This window comes from Bombina bombina, chromosome 10, assembly GCF_027579735.1.
Source record: "Bombina bombina isolate aBomBom1 chromosome 10, aBomBom1.pri, whole genome shotgun sequence".
Taxonomy (NCBI): domain Eukaryota; kingdom Metazoa; phylum Chordata; class Amphibia; order Anura; family Bombinatoridae; genus Bombina; species Bombina bombina.
In genome coordinates, this window is record NC_069508.1 from 187,341,196 (window position 1) to 187,364,735 (window position 23,540).

The 23,540-nt window shown below is 35.0% G+C and overlaps 1 protein-coding gene across 4 annotated transcripts in view; it reads right to left on the minus strand.

Annotated features, from left to right (window-relative positions):
• The window catches only part of PTPRF (protein tyrosine phosphatase receptor type F), a 496,653-nt gene that overhangs the window by 390,476 nt on the left and 82,637 nt on the right, over positions 1-23,540 (minus strand). For all 4 annotated transcript variants that reach the window (XM_053693596.1, XM_053693597.1, XM_053693598.1 and 1 more), the window contains exon 2: positions 16,444-16,599. In XM_053693596.1, the coding sequence (XP_053549571.1) occupies positions 16,444-16,525 (82 nt within the window). In that variant the 5' untranslated portion in view covers positions 16,526-16,599. The remainder of the gene's footprint in view (positions 1-16,443; positions 16,600-23,540) is intronic.

The following is a 23,540-nucleotide window of genomic DNA, read 5'->3' on the forward strand; positions in this document are numbered from 1 at the left end:
AAAGAAGAAATGTGGGTTTAGTATCCCTTTAACTTTATACCTGGCCTCCGATTGCCACAAATAAAAATGAACAGGTAAACATAATGGAGAGCGTTTTATAAGGTATAGTTGTAAACATTTCCCTAACAAAATTAAACACAGAATATTACTATAACGATATTTTGAATTTAAATGTTTAATGCTTTAGTTATTATTTATATTTTAAAGGGGCATAAAAGTCAAAACTGGAGGTTCATATTTCAGATAAAGCATGCAATATTAGCAACCTTTAAAATTTCTATGCATATTTTTTCCTTAGTATTTTTTGGTAAGACTGAAGATTGTGTACAAGTCATGAGAACAATATGGCAGCAGTGAAAAGGAGCTAAATTTCAACAAAGGGTACAAAAAGAACAAAGTAAATTTGACAACATATTCCAATAGGAAAGGTTTCTAAAATTCCACTGTCCTGAAAGTTTAAAGGGACGTTAAAGTCCAAATTAAAGTGCATTGGACAGAGCATCACATTGTATGCAACTTTCCACTTTATTTCTCTTTTTGCTTAGTTTGTTTGTAAAAAGTAATCATAGGTGAGCTCAGGAGCGTGCTCGTGTCTTTAGCCATCTGACAGCAGTGTTTGCAACAATGTTTATAGTGATGTTATACATCATTGCAAAAGCGGGTGCCATATAATGCTAGACACATGCACGCTCCTAAGCTCCTAACAGACTTCTTAGGTTTACTCTTTAACAAAGGATACCAATTGAATAAAGAACCTCTGATAATAAAAGTAAATTGTAAAGTTGTTTTCAATTACATGCTCTGTCTAAATCATGAAAGATTCATTTTGACTTTCATATTCTTTGGGAAAATAAAATGTCCCTTTAATTGCTTTGTTTTTCCTCATTGTCATCTTCCAGCAATCTCTTAAATGCTGCATTTTCCGTGGAGTCTATCGCATTTCAGTCAAACTCTTGGCTTCCATTTCTTTAGCCAGTCAGTCAAGCCATCTGCGTGTAGCATTTCCAGCCTCTCTGTCTCTGCCTCTCATATTACATCCTTATTGATCTTCGATATGATCTTCTCCGAATATAAATATAGATATTATTTCCAGAGCCATCACTTACTTGTGTATCTGTATATAAAAATGTATCATTATAACAACATGCTGCCTATATATTATCAGTCTTTGGATCTTTTCATAACTTCAGTTATTTAGCACAAAAAAAAAGTACAAAAATAAAGTGATTTCTAGTACAAAGAGAGTTTAATAGGGCTTTGGAGTGAAGAGAGCAACGAAGGTCAATTTCCCGAGGGCCTAACTCACAGTCTCATATTTCTTCAGCAAACTGATTGAAGTAATCGCAGTGTTTCATCCACTCCAATTTCAGCTAACGAAATTTACCTATCTAGACAAAAGAGTAGAATCTTTTCCCATGAAACCATCCCAGGTGTATGTGCTTATGTGTCTGGGGATAAACGCCGGGTGTAGCGGCTACTCACAAATAGAAAGAAACTGAGATGACCATTAAAGGGACATTGCAGCTATATAATATGCATGTTTAAGAACAGGTAGAAATCCCTTTATCCAAACTGCTTGGGACCGGAAAGGGTTTGGATTTTGTAATATTTGCATCTTTAAAATGAAACAGTTTGGAGAGGGGATGGGACCAAGTGTAAACAACAATATCTAATGTCATTTAGGCAATTGAAATGGTATAATACAGCTTATACATGCAACTAAATGTAGTTTTAGATCATTTTTAACACTTTTGTGACTTACAGTTTATTTATTTTTAAAACGTTTGGATTGTGGAATTACAGATTTGGGAATATGTGTTGTAATTACATTGCAAATGATCTGCTTAAAAAAAATTTTTTTTTAGAAGCATTCAAATTGGCATTTTGTTAAAATTTAAATTGTTATGCAGTCCAGCTTCTTGATTGTGTTTAGCTTTTTTATTGTAGGCAATTAGGGACAAATATAAAGGAGAGCTGAACTGAACAAGCAGCCACTGTAAAAAAAATGTTGCAGGGTCACATTATGAATTTGACAGGATTATTCCAGCCTATTGGGGGATAGTGCAATAGGTATCATTTCCAAAGGGAACTTAAGAAAAAAAAAAAAATCAAAATAAAATAATGAGAGTATATTGCAAAGTTTAAATTGTATGGTGCATTGCAGAAAAATAGGTGGCTAATTTAGTTTAATGTCCCTTTAAATACAAGGGCTTACTTTTTTTGCTCACAGCTTTATGCTATAAGTTATGGCATTTTCTGACCCCAGGTTTGCGCCAGAGAGATATATTTGTTATTTTTTTCCTTTTATAGTTTCTTGGTTGTTAAACAACACTTCAGTGCAAAACTCTCCTGCTCTGACTTTGAGACAATAGTTAAAAGCAGGGCTTGACAAAACCAGGAGCCAATTAGCAACTGGCTCCAAGAAGTTTACCCCTTGCTCCTAACTTTTTGGGGAAGACTCTATCATTTACTTATAAACAAAATACTTGCGCACACTACAGCAGGCTGAGAACTTGTGTCTTTGCGCTACAAGGCAGCAGTGTTTGCAACAATGTTTATAATAATTATATTCACAAGTGTTCATGGCACATGCACGCTCTTGACTTTGTATTAAGCATAAAAAATAAAAATAAAAAAGATAAAAAAAAAAGGATATTTTATAATAAAAGTACACTGGAGCTTTTTCTTTTTTAAAGTAACATTGAACTCAAAATGTTATACCCCATGACATGTTTCATTGAAGGACCAGTCAACACAGTAGATTTGCATGATCAACAAATTCAAGATAACAAGACAATGCAATAGCACTTAGTCTGAACTTCAAATGAGTAGTACATTTTTTTTCTGACAATTTTAAAAGTTATGTCTTTTTCCTCTCCCCCTGTACCATGTGACAGCCATCAGCCAATCACATATGCATACACATACCATGTGACAGCCATCAGCCATTCACAAATGCATACACACTTATTCTTGCACATGCTCAGTAGGAGCTGGTGACTCAAAAAGTTTAAATATAAAAAGACTGTGCACATTTTGTTAATGGAAGTAAATTGGAAAGTTGTTTAAAATGGCATGCTCTATATGAATCATGAAAATTTAATTTTGATTGAGTGTCCCTTTAAGCATAATTTAAGAATGTTGCAGTGCACTTTTATTACATAATTTGCCTGCTTTTCATGTCATTTAAAGGGACAGTATACAGTAAATGTTCATATAACTGCATGTATTACACTACTATAAAGAATAATATGCACAGATACTGATCTAAAAATCCAATATAAAACCGTTCAAAAATGTACTTAGAAGCTTCCAGTTTAGCTCTGTTAAAGAGGTTACTGGAACACCCACTGCAAGTGGGAAATAAGACACTCCCCCCCCCCTTCCTTTGCATATGAAAAGACCCTTTACACAAACAGGAGCAAGCTGGAGTAGGTATACCTTGGTATTCTCCCAAAACTGTGGGGCTTGGTTAGGAGTCTGAAAATCAGAGCAATGGTATTTAAAAATAAGCAAAACTATACATTTAAAAAAAACAAAAAAACGTATGGGCTATATAAATAGATCATCTACAAAACAGTTATGCAAAGAAAAAACGAGTGTATAATGTCCCTTTAACTCTGAATATTGCAGTGTTTTCCACTATCCACAGAGAGGAATGCAGAACCCTGACACCCTACATGCCGCTTTGTTTAATATGTGCAGGAGCAAAGAAAATAATATTTGTGAGGCTTTCCAATAGGATTGGCCTGCAAAATAAAGCTAATTTTACCAACAAAATGGGTTTTAATTGCTTTTAAATTCATTTTGCTTGCATATCTTTTTTTTTTTTTTTTTTAATGATGTCAAATGTTTCTGAAGCATAAATGGAAAATAAAATAATATGGACTTTAATGTCCCCTTAATTTTGAAAATCATGTCCCTTTAATTTTTTCTTCCCACCTGTTACTCATAATGCACTCCCTAGCATTACACTAATGCTACATTAAATCTGTTCAAAAACAAATGCACAAAGAAAAAAAATCTCACATAACACAACTATGGTTATTAACAGTCACTGTAAAGCTATACACCTCAAAAGCATTTACTGCACTATCATTTTGCCATGAAGGCTTGAAACCAGAGATTTACTATATTCACTGCTGATAAAAGCTTCAGGCTTTTATGTAAATTGAATGTAAACTGGCAGACACCTGCCTTTTTAATATTTCTTTTGTTCTGTAAAGCTGTAAAAAAAAATGGGTTAGGTAGAACCCACACTGCATTTAGCATGTAGGAACAGTTTCCTTCCAAAACAGGAATTTCAGGCTTTGTCACTTGGTTAAGAACCGGTTGCTGCACACAGTGACGCCCTATGTTCACATCAAGGTCGTAAGGTCCTTGGTGTAACAAGTTTAGCCTGAAGACAACCCCAGGTCTAAATTCCACAAAAGCAAAAAAGGATGAAATTCTTAAAATGATAGAAAGATTAGATTGCATTTCTTTAGAGGAGCAGTACACACATATTCTTACAGTCATATAAAGAAAACAGTTCTGTTCTATAACAAAGGTTAAGAATAAAGGGACATTGTATAAAATGCTTTTATTCGTTAGCACATTGCACATCTTATCCCCTGAACAGGACATGGCCGGTGAGCCAATGATAAACTGCATATGCGTGTAGCCACCAGTTACAGGCCATGTCCTGCTTATGAGAACAGTGTGTTAAAGAGACAGTAAGCACCTTGATATTTGTATATACAATGTTTAGTTATGCATAATAGAACAACTTTGCAGTATATTTTTATTATTTATTTTGCCCTCTTTTCATATAGTTTAGTTCTGAAAATTGAGCAATTTCTTATTCTAAGAACTTGAAATGCACCTGCTGACTTCTCAAGGCTAATCCTTGAAAAAATGGCTTTTAAAGGAATATTAAACAGAGAAGAATTGCATATTCAACAAATGCACAAATGCACAAATTTGATAATGGAAGTCAAATTGCAAAGTGTTTTAAAAATGCATATTGTATCTGAATCATTCTTTGAAGAGATACCTAGGTAGGTAGTGTATATACACACAAACATAAAACATTTTTTGGGGTTTCATATCCCTTTAAGGCAAGTGTATCTTGAGTATGAAAGGTCCATAGGATTGGGGAGACTCCATTTCTGCCTGTCCTAAAGTTGTTAGCAATAGAACCTTCTAACCAAGGGATATATTCTGCTCTAGTTAAAAAGCTTATCAATATGTTCCTACAATGTTCCCTATTAAAAAACAATGGAGATATTTGTAGATTTATTCTGATAATCATTTTAATTAAAACACAATATCTGAACGTTGCTGCATTCACTTATCTCAGCGCTCAATTCTGATGAAGTCTGTTGAGTTTAATGGGTGCTAGACAAGGATATAACAAAACTCCAAAAATAAAAATGTTTCAAAGAAAAAGCTAAGCTAGACTACAATGTGGCAAATTGTTTCATCACAATGATTCTTTTGTTCCCAGCTAATACAAAGGAGCTCTATTACTAAAGACTGTGGGCTATACAAATGCAACAATATGATTTTCTTCCTTTAAAGGAACAGTGTACTGTCAAATTGTTTTTCCTCTTAATGTGTTTCATATGATTTGTTTACCAGCTGCAGGGTATAAAATGTATGGGAATTGCTCTATTACATGTTGTTGTTTTTTGCACATGAAATAGCTGTGTTTGCTCTTTGAAACCACAACCCCTGAAATGGGCAGAGCTTTCAGAGAGAACATCTCATTATTGTATTACTCTGTATAAACACAAAGACTTCCTTATCTTACTTTGGTCTGAGGTAACAATTATAAATAAACATTTGAGTACCTCTCTGTTTGATCCCCCACTGGGAGTATGATTTTGTCTAAAACATGCTTGTTTACATAGCTTTTCTATAACCAATACTTAAGTAGTGAAAACATCAGTAAAGGTGGGGATACTACAGGCAAAAGTAGTTATTTCAAAATGACAAAATAAAGGTAAAGGGGCCATTTATAAACAATTGAATACACTCCAGCAGGTAGGTACTGATACGAGAAAATATTGCTTGATGAATACCAGAATACGCACATTTCCTACACTAGTGGGAGCTGCTGCTGATTGGAGCCAGCACACATTTGTCTCTTGTAATTGGCTAACTAGATGTGTTCAGCTATCTGACAGTAGTGCAATGCTGTTCCTTCAGCAAAGGATAACAAGAGAATGAAGCATATTAATAGAAGTAAATTGGAAAGTTGTTAAAATTGTTTGTTCTATCCAAATAATGAAATAAAATGTTGGGGTTTCCTATTCTTTTAGGAGGATGCTTGGGGGCTGTTTTATGAACAAATAGTCAGAGCTCAAAACTTTCAAACAGTTGCCATTTTATTGTATGTTAAAATGGGGGGGGGGGTGATATTCTTTTTTTCTTTTTCTGAAATGAGTCAGAGAAGAGAATTTTCTCTATTGTCACAAACTATTCTCTCTTCTTTAACCATCTAATTTTCTCGCAGGCCAAATTGCATGCTTTACAAATTGAAGCAGTTTCCTTTGATTGCGCATCTGCGTGGTGTGATCATATCTCAGCAAATCCTAGCGACATATATTTACTGTGAGCAAGCCTGAGAATGCAGCGCCGTGTGATAAGGTGACCGATATTGTGTTAATTAAGTCATTAATTATTACTCGCACAAAAATGTTGTTTAACCATTTAAGTGGATGTGGTGTCTTCAACATCTTGCTGAAAGAGGGAGAATTTTCTTTTCCTTTGAATGTATAATTCTATCTAGCGTTTATTCAGTGTTTAATGTCCCTTTAAAGACACAACAAGTTTAAAAATCACACATGAAAAAGCAGAAATGAAATATGAGTATCCGTTGCTCACTAGCTAATAGAACTGTTGGTGAAAAGGGACATTCCTCTACATTTATAGGAACAAAAGAATATATGCTTGATAAAACAAAGAAAAAGCTACAATATAAACCTTTAAAGGGATAGTAAAGGCCAAATTAAACTTTCATGATTCAGATAGGGCACGTCATTTTAAACAACTTTCTAATTTACTTTTATCATCATATTTGCTTTGTTCTCTTGGTATTCATAGTTGAAAGCTAAACCTAGGTAGACTCATATGCTAATTTCTATGCCCTTGAAGGCCCGCCTCTTATATTGAATGCATTTGACAGTTTTTCACAGCTAGAGGGCAATTGTTAGCATGTATTTCATATAAATAACATTGTGCTCACGCACGTGAAGTTATTTATAATTCAGCACTAATGGCATGAAATGCAAGTCTTTCAAAAGATCTGAGATAAGGAGGCAGTCAACAGAAGCTTAGATACAAGGTAATTACAGAGGTAAAATGTATATAATTCTATAACAGTGTTGGTTATACAAAACTGGGGAATTGGTAATAAAGGGATTATCAAACTTTTTAAACAATAATATTTTTGGTGTTTACTATCCCTTTAAATTCATGTGTGGTCTCTGGAAAACACTAAATAGCACACTTTGCTACAAATTAGTATAGCAGGTTGCAAAATTAGTTTAGAAAACAGAAAGTAGATCTTCCATACAAACCAAAAAAATAAATAATAATCTACTATTATTCACACTAGATATCTCAACCCACAACTTTATATTAAAAGTTAAGATAAAACAAGTCTGCAGAAAGCATATACACTACATCTATATATACAAGATTCTAGACATAGAAAATATTTTCCATCATCCATTTGAAAATAAAACAGCATTTAAACAAATTGATTTATTTTGCCTTAAAACAAGTGAAGTGAAAACAGTTTACATTTAAAAAGACAGTGTACTGAAAAACTGGTTTCTACATTGTGTTTGCAATTACTTTTTATGCTAGCTGCAGAGTTTAAAATGTAGGGTAACATGTTCCTTTAGATATATTTTTGTATATGAAATAACTGTCTCTGCTAACTGAAACCACAACCCAATACATAAGACCACTGGTTTTAAACCTGTCCCCAGACCTCCCTAACAGGCCAGATTTTGAGGATATCTGAACTAGAGCACATGTGAAATAATCAGCTGAATAGTAAACAAAGTTATTTTACCTGCTCTCACCCAAGGTAATCCTGAAAATTTGGCGTGTTAGGGAGGTCTGAGGACAGGTTTGAAAACCAGCGCAATAGGTTAATCTTGTAGAGACAGAATACCTCATTATCTCATTTGTTTAATTATTTACACATTGTCTTCTTTATCTCCTCTATTACCTAGAAGTATAGAATTTGACGGTAGATAAGAACCAAAAAGGCCCATCAAGTCTACCCATATTACATGTTACTTTTTCCTTAGGATAGCCTAATGCAAGTCCCAGGCATTTTTTAATTCCTTTACAGTCTTCATGTTTACCACCTCAAATGGAAGTTTATTCCATGAATCCACCACCCTTTCTGTAAAAAAATGCATCCTCAAATTTCTCCTGAATCTGCTACCCTCTATTTTTGTGAAAAATGCTTTCAGCTTCTATTTTATTAAGTCCCTTTATATATTTGAAGGTTTCTATCATGTCACCTCTTTCCCTTCTATCCTCTAAACTATAAATATTTAGATAATAGAGTCTTTCTTTGTACGTTTTATATATTAGACCATGTACCATTTTAGTAGCCCTCCTTTGGACAGCTTCTAGTTTATTTATATATTTCTGAAGATATGGTCTCCAGAACTGTACACAGTATTCCAGATTTGGTCTAACTAATGATCTGTAAAGTGGCATAAGAACCTGGCTATTTCTGCTACTAATACCTCTTCCAATGCAACCAAGCATTCAACTGGCCTTACTGGCTGCACTGCTGCATTGTTTACTAAGTTTTAAATAATCTGAAATAATAATTTCCTAGTCCCTTTCTTCTTTAGTTACAGTCGGTAATGTACCATTGAGACTATAATTGGCATTTGGATTTTGGATCCTATATGCATAAGTTTGCTCTTGGTAATATTAAATTTCAGATCCCATTTATCTGACCAGTCCTCTAGTTTTTTTAATATCACTGTTCATTTGATCAACCCCTCCTGGAACATCTATCCTGTTACAAATGTTTGTATCATCAGCAAACAAGCAAACCTTCCCCTTAAAGGGACATGAAACCCCAACAAATTCTGTCATGATTCAGATAGAGAATACCATTTTAAACAACTTTCTAATTTACTTCTATTATCTAATCTGTTTCCTTCTCTTGGTATCATTTGTTGAAGGAGCAACAATGCACTAATAGTTTCTAACTGAACATATGGGTGAGCCAATCACAATCAATATATATATATATATATATATATATATATATACACACATCACCCAATCAACAAAATTTTGGGTTTCATGCCCCTTTAAGCCCACTTCCAATATCACTTATAAACATGTTAAACAAAACAGGCCCAATAACTCACCCTTGGGGAACACCACTAGTAACTGACGCCTCATTTGAGCCAGCATTCTACCCACTTAACAATTTTAGCATCTATTCCAAGGCAATACATTTTGTGAATAAGTTTGTTGTGTGGGACGGTGTCAAATGCTTTGCTAAAGTCTAGATATGCAACATCTACAGCTCCTCCCTGGTCTATTATTTTAGTTACATGGTCAAAGAAATCAATAAGATTAGTCTGACATGAACTTCCAGCAGTGAAACCATGCTGTCCTTGGTCTTATAAGTTGTTTGTCTGAAGGAAAGATACAAGTCTTTCCTTTAAACGAGTTTCCATTAATTTCCCTGCAAGTGAGGTCAAACTGACTGGCCTATAGTTAGCAGAATCTTCCCTACTACCCTTTTTATGGAGAGGGACTACACTGGCAATTTTCCAGTCTTTTGGAACAACTCCTGTTAGAAGTGACTGATTAAATAAATCAGCTAATGGAGTAGCTATTACGGATTAAAGTTCTCTTAGAACCCTTAGATGAATATTGGCTGGACCCACAGACTTATTTACTTTTATTTTTTATAAAGCCTTTGAAACCTCTTCCTCTGTAAAAAGAAAAGTACTACTCACATTATTATTTACAGTAACATCCCATAATAGAATCTCACTATCTTTACCATCTGTTGTAAAGACTGAACAAAAGTAATCATTTTAACAGTTTGCTTTTTGTTGATCTTCTTCCACTACTCTATCATCATTCTTGAGTCTAACTATCGCTCTGTTAGTTTTCTCTTTTCACTGATATATCTAAAGAAGGTTTTGTCACCATTTTTACAGATTGTGCTATTTTCTCTTCTGCATCAACTTTAGCCTTTCTGATTAACTGCTTTGTCATCTTTTGATGGGTTCTCCATTTTTCTCATCCTCTTCTGAGCTAGTGAGTTTGAATTTTTTTATAGACTGTCATTTTTGTCTTAACTGCATGTGCTACTTCTCTTGAAAACCATATTGGTTTTCTTTTACTTTTACAAACAAGCCTAATACAGTGTTTAGTTTTATCTAGAATAGCATTTTTAAAATATTCCCACTGTTCTTGTACTCCTGTAATCTGTGCAATCCCTTTTAGAGGTTCATCTAGGTATCTGCCCATGTAAGAAAAATCAGTTGTTCTAAAGTCTAAGACTTTTGTTTTACTATGGTTGCACAGTACCTTTTGCCTGAATATTAAACCATACAGACTGATGATCACTAGAGCCTAAGTTCATCCCACAGACACCTCAGATACTATATCACTGTTTGTAAGTACTAAATCTAATATAGTTCCTTTACGTGTTGGTTCTTTTACTAGTTGCTCAAGAGATTCCCCTTGTAAAGATTCCATAATATATTTACAAAACCTCACTGGCATTGAGAGAAATCACACTAAAATCTTTGGTATTTGTTTTAGACCTTGTATTGTAATGTAGGAGTCTCTGATTCACATAAAGAACATTACATGGCAACATAAACGTGTCTCAACTTAAAATGAGTGTTTAAATAAAAAAATAATTAAGGGCCTCGTACCGACAAGACTTCTTGGAAGATTTTGCCTGAGCGGTGAGGTTTTGAATATTAAGTCATTAGTGAGAACACTGGAAATTAATATTTTAGTACCTCTTTATCACAGCCCCCCACACACACACTGGGGACATTATTTTATCTAAAACTTCTTGTCTATATGTTTTTGCATTTTGTTTCTATGTTTTTACTGTAACCAGAAATGTTTAGTATAGGTGGTGATACAAAAGTCAAAATCAGCTATTCCAAATGAGAAAATAAAGTAGCTATATGTAAATAAATTAATACACTCCAGTAGGTAAAATGAATAATTTGAAACACAATAAAGGGGAAAAATATCAGCATACACTGTCCCTTTAAATGGGCATACAAGAGAGAAAATGCTGTAATGTGTTTAGAGCATTTTATTATTGAACTATTGCTTACATATTAACTATGTGTTTAACCCATATAATGCAGTTAAATACTTAAAGGATTACTAACTTTTGGTTTTGCTATTCAAATTGGAACAAAGATTTAGCATTGCAATTGTCTAAACAATGTAGTTTACCTTTTTTGTTTCCGAAACGAAGCTCCCTTTATCAGTAAAGTAATGATTTATTTTATCCTCATTATATCATGTAATCCTGCCCTCAAATGTGGGCCGTCTATGGTCTAACATACTTGCCAATCGGATGGCGAGTATGTGCATAAAATTAAAATACATTATCGTCATTCCACGCATGCGCAATAGGATCAGGTTAGTCTCACATGCGCATATAGCGGCACAGAAGCCGACATGACCGACAATAGACTCAATAAAACGCATGCAATGACGTATGGGATGACGTTGTGCTAACTCGCGCATGCACATTGAGTCTTGCAGTCGCCATCTTCCAACTGCAGTTGTCAGCCCGGATTGGAAAACCGTAACGGCGGACAACTCAGTGGGTTTGGAAATAGTTACATTACAATAGAGATTTATAAAACAATACGTATTTAATACATGAGACACATTGAAAAAGGCTTTATTTATTGCTAAACTATTATAATATCATGATTCTATTTTTCACTACAGTGTCCCCTTAAAGTCAACTTCAGTGCAACAATGCCCTACTGGGAGATAGCTGAATATATTCAGTGAGCTAATGACAAGAGGCATATGTGTGCAGCCACCAATCAGCAGCTAGCTCCCAGTAAAGCCTACCTAGGTATGGTTTTCAACAAGTGATACCAAAAGGACAAAGCACATTTAACAACAGTAGTAAATTACATGTTGTCTCTGCACCATGAATGTTTGACTTTAACTTTCATATCCCTTCACCTTCAAAACAATACGCAGCAGCAATTGTGTACTTTCTGCTAATCTTCATTGGCTGATAGCTTCTTACTTTCAAGGTCTCTATCAGCCAATGAACATTAGAAGGAAGTAACTATCAACTGATACTGCTGTATTAGAATGTATTTACATTTAAAGGGACATTCTACACTTTAGTCATCTTAAAGTCTTACCTTAGCTTAAGCTGCAAATAGCCTGTTGCACCCCCTTTTATAACTTGCAGCAGTAACATTAAAAAAGTTATTTTAAAATGACTATTGTTTCTGGTCACTTTGAAATGGTTGCCAAGCTCCGCCCACTGATGACATCATGAACTGGGCTGCATTAAAGGCTTCACTAGTTACAAAAGACTCACTAATTGGATGCAACAAACTGTCAATGCTATTCAGCAGAGTGCATAGATGCAGCCCACATCGTGATGTCATCAGTGGGCGGAGCTTGGCAGCCATTTCAAAGTGATCAGAAACAATAGTCATTTTAAAATAACTTTTTTACCATTCCTGCTGCATGATATAGAAAGGGGTGCAAGACGATATTTGCAGCTTAATCTAAAGTAAGACTTTAAGATGACTAAGGTGTAGACTGTCCCTTTAAACAGCCCTTTACATGTTGAGACAAAAACAAAAATGGTGAAGTGCTGTTTTCATTTCTAAGATAGGAAATATTGGAGCACAATTACCCTTTTTCTCTGTTGAACCAAAACAGCAATGATAAAAAGGCAGAGAAAGATAGGCAGAAGATGAGTAGGCATTGCTTATTACTCGCCTTTGCACAAACTTTATAATAGAAAACTTTCTACTGAGCGCATAATACCGAATGCAATTTAAAGTAAATAGTAGCACACATATCTTCTCCGTTCAGAAAGTGATTTCTTTAGTTTTTAGTTTGTGAAGTGCACGGCTGAAGAGACATTTTTATTTTTAAAGTAGATAAAGTAGATAATCTCTTGGGTGGCAAAGAAATAATAAAAATTTTTTTTTTTAAAAAAACCCCTTCTTTGTAGCTATCAAACTAAACTAGAAATGAAATTCAGGGAGCAAGATCCTGTCTTGTGTGGCTAAGAACTTGAAGCACACAAAAGAGGAAAAAGTGACCTTAAGCGAGAGTGTAAAACAATCAAAGTGATTCAGTTGAGCAGAGATTTAATGGAATTACGGTCACTGTGACAGATAAACTGACAGGTCACCCAGAAAATGTAATCATTTCTTTTTCTGCAAACGGCTGTGGAGATATTACTGTGCGCGCTGCTTCTTCTGTGGTTAGTTGTACTAGAAAACTTGCAGGCCTCTCACCTTAAAGGGACACTCAAGTCAAAATGAAACGTTCATGATTCAGATAGAGCAGCAATTTTAAATCATTTTCCAATTTACTTCCATTAACAAAATGTGCACATTATTTTTATATTTACACTTTTTGTGTCCACAGCTCCTACTGAGCATGTGCAAGAATTCACAGACTATACGTATTTGCATTTGTGATTGGCTGATGGCTGTCACGTGATACAAGGGTCTATTAATGAAAATTATTATTTTTATTTTGTATTGAAAGCCTTGGGGCCCTCTGTATTATATGCTTATCAATGATTTCCTAATGTAGTAATCACAGCTGTACCAACAGGAGTGGTCACTTAGCTGTGTGATATGAAGCTCTGCAGAGCAGATTAGATATGGAGCATTCTAGTATTTGTTTTTAGTATATGAATAGCATACCTCTGCAATTAAAGGGACAATATATTGTAAAATTATTTTTCATTTAATGTGCTTCTAATGACTTGTTTTACAAGCTGCAGAGTATAAAATGTATGAGAAATTGCCTCTTTAAAGGGACAGTCAACACCAAAATTGTTATTGTCTATAAAGATAGATAACGTACTACAAACAACATTGTTGTATTAATTTATTTATAACATTTAAACCTCTAAATGTTTACCTTGTTCTAAGCCACTACAGACAGCCTCTTATCACATGCTTTATTAACTTTTCACAGCAAAGAATGTGAGCCATATAGATAACATTGTGCTCACCCCCGTGGAGTTGTGGCTGACACTGCACTGATTGGCTAAAATACAAGTTCATAGATAATAAATAAAAAGTCATGTGATCAGTGGGCTGTCAAAAGATAATCACAGAGGTAAAAAGTATATTAATATAACCGTGTTGGTTGTGCAAAACTGGGGAATGGGTAATAAAGGGATTATCTATCTTTTAAACAATAAAAGTGTTGGAGTAGACTGTTCCTTTAAGTTACAGAATGTGAGTTTTGGTGACTATATCCCTTTAAGATATTACATTTAAATGTAAACATATACAGCAATCTAAATTGTATTCTTCCTACAACATCTCCTGCAACTCTATTGATGGAGAGGGACACACCTCTACAACTTGACAGGAAAACCTTTGGTTTATTCAGGAAAGGAAAATTAATTCAAAATAATAATAACATTAAAAACTATAATCATTTTGAAATCATCTTGTTTAGATGAAACAAAAATACAATTACAACTTTCCTTTAAAGAGAAAATTAAACTTCCTTAACTCAGATGCACAAAATAAACACATAAATCAAATGCATTTTTACTATTAATTTTAATTCTGTCTCTTGGTATCCTTTGTTAAAGCATAGTTTCTTTAAATGATAGCATACTGAGGTAGGATCAGGAGAGTGCACGTATCTTCAGCACTATATAGCAGCAGTGTATGGAACAATGATGGTAACAAAGTTATACACATAATATTCAGTTTCATTTTGACTTCCATCCCCACTTATGCCTTTTTGCTGCCATATTGCGAAGTCAAGTTCTGTAGGCCCATCTGGCAGACAAAGGGTTAAGGCTTTGCTTGTACAACTAGAAACCATAAGAAACAAAATGGCAATCGAGGAGCCCCACTGATAGCCGCCTATGTTCTTCTCCCTCTGTTTAGACTCACAATACAAAAAGTACCCAGCGAAATTCCTTTTCACCCCCCCTTAGTTTCTGTTACCAGCCCAGAGTATCATCCAACAGTGAGGTATTCTGAGAGAGTAAAGCATCCAGTATTCTGTCCTTTTCTGCAGTATGAATGGTTTTCTGATGTCCAAGAGGGTGCACAAAAGCAGCTTAATTCAAGAAAAGCACAGAACAATACCACGAAAAGAAGCAGTGACAGACATTGTGATCATGCAAAATAATTATGTTGTAAGCGCATTACAAGAAGAGCAGGGTATTTTAATTTAAAGGACCGGAGGGCCAAGCGCTGTGCACGGGGACAGTATTAAAACTAAACAGAGCATAACAACTTAATAATAGTCGTAGATAAAGGACATTTTACATAGTCACAGCCAGGACTTTGTATTGTACATTTACTTGTATAAGGATAGCCTGAAACAGAGGTGTACATGGAATATCTACTAAATGTGAAATGTTATCTGTGACTGCAAGAATAATATGGCAATGGGCAATCATCTTAAAGGTCAGTATAACTGTCACCCATTGATACATTTTATCATTTTTTAAATTGGAATAGCTGTTTTTTCCCTGTTGAAACCCTCAACAATACTGAAAAATGTTAATACTACCGTACTGGCCATAGAAAAGCTATGTAAACGAAAAGCAGAGAGAGCACAGTCCATTAGAAAGGGTATGTCTGAAAAAGCTTTGAATATAGTGTATTGCTATATCTGTTTGCTTCAGGACATTGTCCCTTAAATTAAAAGGGACATTTACTAAGGTCTTTATATAAAATAAAACCTTTAGATGAGGTTTAAAAAAGGCCATCAAGTTCAACCTATACAAAATCTAATATACTTACAAAAAAGCTCCAGTTGAGCCTAAATTAATCCTGTTAAAAAGGTGACCCATTTGACACAAGCAATCATATCCATGAATTCTGTTTCTAGCCAGAAACGTATCTAAACCATTTATAACTGCATCTAAGGTGTTGGCATTTACTACCTGCTTAGTTAATGAGTTCCACAATTTTATTGCTCTTACAGTGAAAAAAACTTTTCCGTTGCAGGAGATTAAATCTCATTTCCTCCAGGCTTAATTTGTGACCTTTTGTCACAAACAATTTTCTTGGAAAATCTATCAGTTATTTGCCAACAGATTCTGTAGCGCTATTCAGTAATTGTAATGGTGATATAATGATAAAAGCGACCAAAAGAAACATTTGCACAAAACACAGCATAAAACAGGTAAAAATATGAAATTAAACTTACTGTCTGCTTGTACAGAGGTGATAAAGCAGCAAAGCAGTAGCGCTGACGCGGTTAGCAGCAGCAGGCAAGTATAAGGCACCATATTCAATGTAGAGTCCTCTCCAGACCTTGGAGCCAATGATTAATACATCCAGCGTTATAAACACAAGGTCACTCCTGCAAATACAGAAAGACACAGTAAGGTTAAATCAGGCTGCAATAAAACTAACATATTGTTAAAACATTTTTTTCTTCCATGATTCATATACAGCATGCAATTTTAATAAACAACTTTCTAATTTACTTCTATTACATTTTTTTCTTTCTCTTAGTATCTTTTGTTGAATAGCAGGGACGTAAGCTTAGAAGTGTGCACATGTCCGAAGCACTTAATGGCAGCAGTTTTGCAAGAACGTTATTCATTTGCAAGAGCACTAGATGACAGCACTATTTCCTGCCATGTATCGCTTCAACAAAGAATACCATAGGAACAAAGCAAATTTCCTAATAGAAGAAATTGGAAATTTTAAAAATTGTATTCTCTGAATCATAAGACAGTTTTTGAGTTTAATAACCTTTTAATGAAAGAGACATGGGAGTCAAAATAAACCTTTACAGGGACATTAAACACTTTGAGATGGTAATATAAAATGATAAATTGTATATATAAAACAGCTCTGCAATATACTTTCATTATTTATTTTGTCCTCTTTGCCTGTAATTCCATTCTGAAATTGTGAGCTTTTCAGTTCCTGTTAGAAATGGAAGTGCAGAACACTGTTATATTCAGCACAACCATTGGCTGCACACTCTAGTGACCTATTTATAACTGACCCTAATTGGCCACAGTAGAGAAGGTAACACAAGTTACAACATGGCAGCTCCCAGTGTTTTATAGTCACTAAAACTTTACACTTATTTTGTCACTTTTTAAACAACTAATGAAACTTTAAAAAAATACATCTACATGTTATTTTCAGACTAATCTTTTGTTTGAATGCATCATTCTATCTAGCATTTATTTAGTGTTTAATGTACCTTTAATGATTCAGATAAAAATAAATTAGGTGAATTTATTATCGAGGGTATAATTAAAAAAAACAAACAAATAACATCAATTTATCTTGGTATATTTTGTTCAAAATGTAGCCCCTTTCCATGAGGGCATACTGAGATAGGCTTAGGTACGTGTATGTGTCTTGGGCACTATATTTCAGCTGTGCTGTACAGGACTGTGGCCCCACATTATATGCATAGCCTTTCTTGTTCTATTTACCTGGATGACTATACTTTTACTAATGGGTCACACCACGTAGTATATTACGACACCTTGGTGTCAACCCCTGGTTTGTGCTTACACCAATGTTTGTAACAATGTTATACATATACAGTACTCAAGTACGTGCACACTGCCCAGCCTACCTCAGTATTCTCTCATAGAGAGCATCTAAGTTTGAACAAAGGATACTAAGAACAATAGGTAAATGTAATTACCAAACTAAAAGTTTATTGAGAATAGAAAAATGGACTTAAATCATGTATTTTTAAATGTAAGTAGGCGCTGGCTAATTTAAATGATATATTAGCAGTAAAATAAATGGTGAGTATAACAGTTTATTAGAATATTTTGATATAGAAACAAAATGGAAATGACAGAACTAAAGAGGTTAGTTTTATGTAGGGTTGCCACGTCAGCCATATTGTCCTAAACTTATGAGTTTCACATGTTGCAGGAAAACATAAATATTGATACAGGACAGCACTATTTATGATTATGTAATAAATTATGATTGTCCCACACTCCATAGAGAGGACAAATAGCATATTCTTTAAAGGGACATGATACCCAAATGTTGAAGCACTTCAAAATGCGGCAGAATAGTTGTAAAAAGCTGTCTAGAAAATATCACCTGAACATCTTTATGTAAAAAAGGAAGATATTTTACCTTAACATTTCCTCAGTAGCCACATCCCATTGTAAAGGGACTTTAAGCAGCCTGTAAAGATGCTAGTCCCAGGACTAAGAAGCATGCATCTGGCACGTTCATGTTATTTGCTTCCTCAGTATAAGGAAGTTCACTAAAAAATCTTGTAACATTTCAGTGAAATCTCATATGATCACAGTAAAGTGAGACATCAGCACTGATGAAGCTGATTGGCTGTTTTTTTTCTTCTTCAACATGCAGCTGACATCTGCTGAAGTTTACAGAGAACTTACTCTGGTGAGCTGAAGACATTTTGAGGTAAAACATTTTTTTGTTTTTACCTAGTGATCAGGTAATATTTTATTTTCACCTTTGAACATTTACGCTGCATTACTTTCAATTGATTTAGCATATGGGTATTTCCCTTTAAACTAGGTTTTCAAAACGCTGCAAATCAAATAGCTGGTTTAGGCAATTTGCAGAATTTTAAAAACATACAATTTTTTTTTACATAACATTTATATTACTATTTGTTTCACATAAAAGCAAGAAGTGTTTAATGCCCTTTTGCAGTGGGTGTAACAAGCCATCTTATCAACAACATTGTCCGTTTCCTGTTGTGCCAGAGCTTCCATCTTGTTCAGATAGCTCAGATGCGCTTTTCTGCCTGCATCCAATACCAACACCAGCAATTCCCTGCTGTACAAGCCTAGCTGTGTCCCTCTTGGTTTACAGAAAGTTAACCAGCTTGGCAAAGACAGCAGTTTAGAGAAAACAGGAACCCAAGCTTTAATTTATGGTGAAGATTATGCCTCTTTAACTTCCAGGCAAGCTGTGTTAATTCACTCATCCTGCTAAATGAAAACCTCAGTTGCACACTTTCTCAAGCAACGTTACATCTGCCTCGTCAGGAAGTACACATGTGAGGGACTACTTCGCTCTGCTTGGAGAAGCAACAAGACAGACGAGATCAAACAAGCTTAATATGGCAAACAACAACAACGCTGCAAAATGTGAATGAAGACGCAGTGAGGTACATAAACTATCTCCTCCCTCAACTTTTGTGGATGGAACAAGCATATGTCACACTTTGTCATCTTCCTCCCATGACTTCCCAGGCAGGAACAGAAGGGAAATGTTATCAATGACAGAGCCTTTTCTATTATTCATATGGCAGGAGACTGATCGCAATCGTGCTTAACCCTTTCACTTTTAGATGTAATCGTTCACTTCAAGAAAAAATGCAGCCATAAAAACTTTCACATCTATATATTTTATAGCTAATTTGTTTATCGTGGTGACATTAAAACGTATCAAGAAGTCATGTTTGTTGTGTATATCACATGCTTAATCAAAGAGATGGAACACTTGTGGGAACCTCATTTAGGGCCAGATTTAACAAAGTAAAGTGGACAGGGGAGTACATCTTTATCCCTGTCTTCCCAGCTTAGCGTCTAGCGGGCAGCAATATGCTGCTTGCATTTACCGTTGCACACTAGCCGCTGTACATGAGCAAGGGCCGTCAATCTTCCCGGTCAGAAAAGTCAAAGGGTATTGATATACGCCACATAACAGGGGGCAAAGTTGGTTAAGAAGCAGCAGTCATCAAACCACTGCTTCTTAAATCTTGATGACAGTTATAAGAACCTGCAGCTGACAGTGCTCTCATCTGTTGATAAATCTGGCCTTAAAGGTTCATGAAACCCAAATTTTCATGATTAAGATAGAGAATACAATTTTGAACAACTTTCCAATTCACTTCTATTATCTAATTAGCTTCTTTCTCTAGGTATCCTTTGTTGAAGAAGCAGCAATGCAGTGCTGGGAGCTAGCAGAACACATTGGGTATGCCACATGACGCATATATGTGCAGCCACCAATCAGCAGCTCCTGAGCCTATTAAATACATATTACAAATAACAATACATTTATAAAGTGAAACACTAGCATTGTTTGAAAACTTTAATATCTCAATGGAAAAGAGGCCTCAAAAAGCTTACTTTCCCTCTTTTACATCTAGTTGAGCAGGCCGTAACGGTTGAGACCTTCAACAGCTTCCGACAGTGTTTTAACTGTTTACGTTTTCAATTGAAACCTGGTATAAATTTGCGCTTTTCAATTTTTATTATTTTCTATGGACCGTGTAATTATTTTTTGGCAGCCGGAGCCTGGCTACCGACTATGATTGAAAACGCGGAATTGTAAACTGTGGCTAAGCATAAAAGCTTTTGACAATAGTTTTTTTTTTTTTTTTTCATTTTAGGACTTTGTGTAAACTCAGCTGTGGCTCAATGGAAAACGAGACCTTATTTGGCTATGCAAATACCGCGCCAATTCATGGAAAAGCAGTCACATCCTCTACCTAATGATAATGCCTGAATTATTATATTGTAATTTTGCCCCTGCTAATCCAAAGTGGTAACATTGTATCAATGCACAGTGTATACATACTTGTAGACAATTCTTGTCAAAGACTGAAAAACAAAACAGCAATGACAATACTCAAGTCTTCACAACTAATACAGAGCATTCAAGCAATTCTACTGCTTCGTGAATACAGTATACTGATGGCCATTTCTAGACATTGCCTGAAGCCTCTACCCAGGGGTCAGCAGTACAGCATCTCCTAAGCCTGGCGCAGCGCCTAATGAAGCAGTATTGAGTAGAGTTCCCGATGGCAGACACATTCCTCCCAATCCGTCTTCCGGCATTTGCTCTATGAACTGATTAACAACAACCTCTTTTGTGCCAAAAGCAGCACTAAATTACATCCGAAGAAAAGTAATGGCACTGTCAGATACACCAAAAGACCGTTTTATGGACTTAATCGCTGAAAAATGTTATTTTCTTTAGGTAATTTGCTACGTTACTTTATAGATGCTGGCAAAAAAAATATTTTGCAAATTCTACTGGTCTGCAACATCGGCAACAAAAAAGTTATAAAAATGGAGATACTGCCGCGGTAAGGCTCAGCGCGGTCTGGGGCTCTATGAAGAACAGACGGGATTAGCACAGCTCTGCATCCTGCTAGAGTGAAAGTTTTAGTAGCAAAGGAACATTTACATTTGTTTAAAGGGACACTGAACCCAAATTTTTTCTTTCGTGATTCAGATAGAGCATGGAATTTTAAGCAACTTTCTAATTTACTCCTATTATCAATGTTTCTTCATTCTCTTGCTATCTATATTTGAAAAAGATGGCATCAAAGCTATTTTTTGGTTTAGACCCTGGATAGCACTTGTTTATTGGTCGGTTAAATTAATACACCAATCAGCAAGAACAACCCAAGTTGTTCACCAAAAATGGGCCAGCATCTAAACTTACATTCTTGCTTTTCAAATAAAGATACCAAGAGAATAAAGAAAATTTGATAATAGGAGTAAATTAGAAAGTTGCTTAAAATGTCATGCTCTATCTGAAGCATGAAAGAAAAAATTTGGGTTCAGTGTCGCTTTAATGAAAACAAATGTAAAAGTTCCCCCGAATATTCAGTATGGGTTTAGTTTTAAACTAAACAAATACAAAATAGCGCAGCAGACGAATATTCGGGAAAAACAATTATTTTGCTGCTCTACATGTCTAATACCGTGATTTCTTTAAAAAAATAATACTAATATTAAATGATGGAAAATGATGCACCTAAGGATAGCATAATGTCAATCAATTTAAGGGACAGAGAAGTTAAAGGGCCACTGTAAGTAAATATTTTCTATGCCTGTTACTAACTAACTACCCCAAATACGCTTTTTATCAATAGCATTTCATTAACATATCTCTACCGTATATCAGAAATCTTGTCTGCAAATTTAATTGTTTTCCAAACCCACTCCGTGGGTATCCTTTGTTCTGTACCAATCCGTTTACAATACCCAGGTTTCAAAATGGCGCTTTAAACACAAAGTTATTGGTTTAAGTATTTTGAACATGCAGTGCTGAAAATAGTGGGCAGGATAACGTGACATCATCGGCGAATAAAAGATATAACTTTTAGAACGTTATGAAACTTCGTTTTGGAGAAAATATGTCAGTAGGTTTTAATTAATGTTTATTAACTTTAATATGTTAGTTGTTTAGCTTAAAAATTATAACAGAAAGTAATCCTTTAAAATGAAAGTTGCAGATAGAGCATAAAATCTTAGCTTCTTTCTATGCAGAATCCCTAGGTCAGAGGTTTGCATATTTGTAGAGCCTTATATGGTGGCAGTTTTTGCAATAATGTATAAAATTGTCACAAACATTGTTGTGAATGTTACCTTTTCAGATCTTGTACCTGCACATCTCTCCTGAGATATATATATATATATAAATATTTGTTTTAGTTGTGCACTGAGACAACGGGAGATGCAGGCTCTCTCATGCAAGTCTGCTTACTGCAAGTTAAATAGCAGCAGTCATAGACCGCCACATGAGGTAGCAGAGATAAATCACCCCAAATTTGTTAGTGATTGACAGGTCCCATGAGCAGGGGCAGAGCTTCACAAGGATTTTCCTGCACAATAATAAATGTGAGCAATGGACAACAGTATCCGCTACCCGCTCATGACAAAGACAGGCGGATAGGTTTCCTAGCTGGGAACCTTCTCTATTTGACAGGTGTTAAATGGGGCTCTTTGACTCTGCCAGTAAGTTTTAGTTTACAATAATACATTTTGTGTCGATTTTTGCTCAAACCAGATCTCTTCTATCCCTTTATTACCCATTTCCCAGTTTTGCATAACCAACATATTTATATTAATAAACTTTTTACCTCTGTAATTACTTTATATCTAAGCCTCTGCAGACTGCCCCTTATCTAAGTCAATCAGGGCTGACTCATAAATAACTCCACGGGTGTGAGCACAATGTTATCTATATGGCACAGAAACTAATGCCCTCTAGCAGTAAAAAAACTTTCAAATTCATTCAGATAAGTGGCGGCCTACAAGGGCTTAGAAATTAGCATATGAGCCTACCTAGGTTTAGTGTTCAACTAAGAATACCAAGAGAACAAAACAAATTTGATGATAAAAGTAAATTGGAAAGTTGTTTAAAATTGCATGCCCTATCTGAATAATGAAAATTTAATTTTGACTAGACTGTCCCTTTAATGTCTATTAATTCACAACCTGCACAGTCTACTGTGATGAAGCAAAAAACTTTTGGTCTGAATTTTGCTTTCTTCTATAAACAGACAAAAATTGTCTCTTATATTGT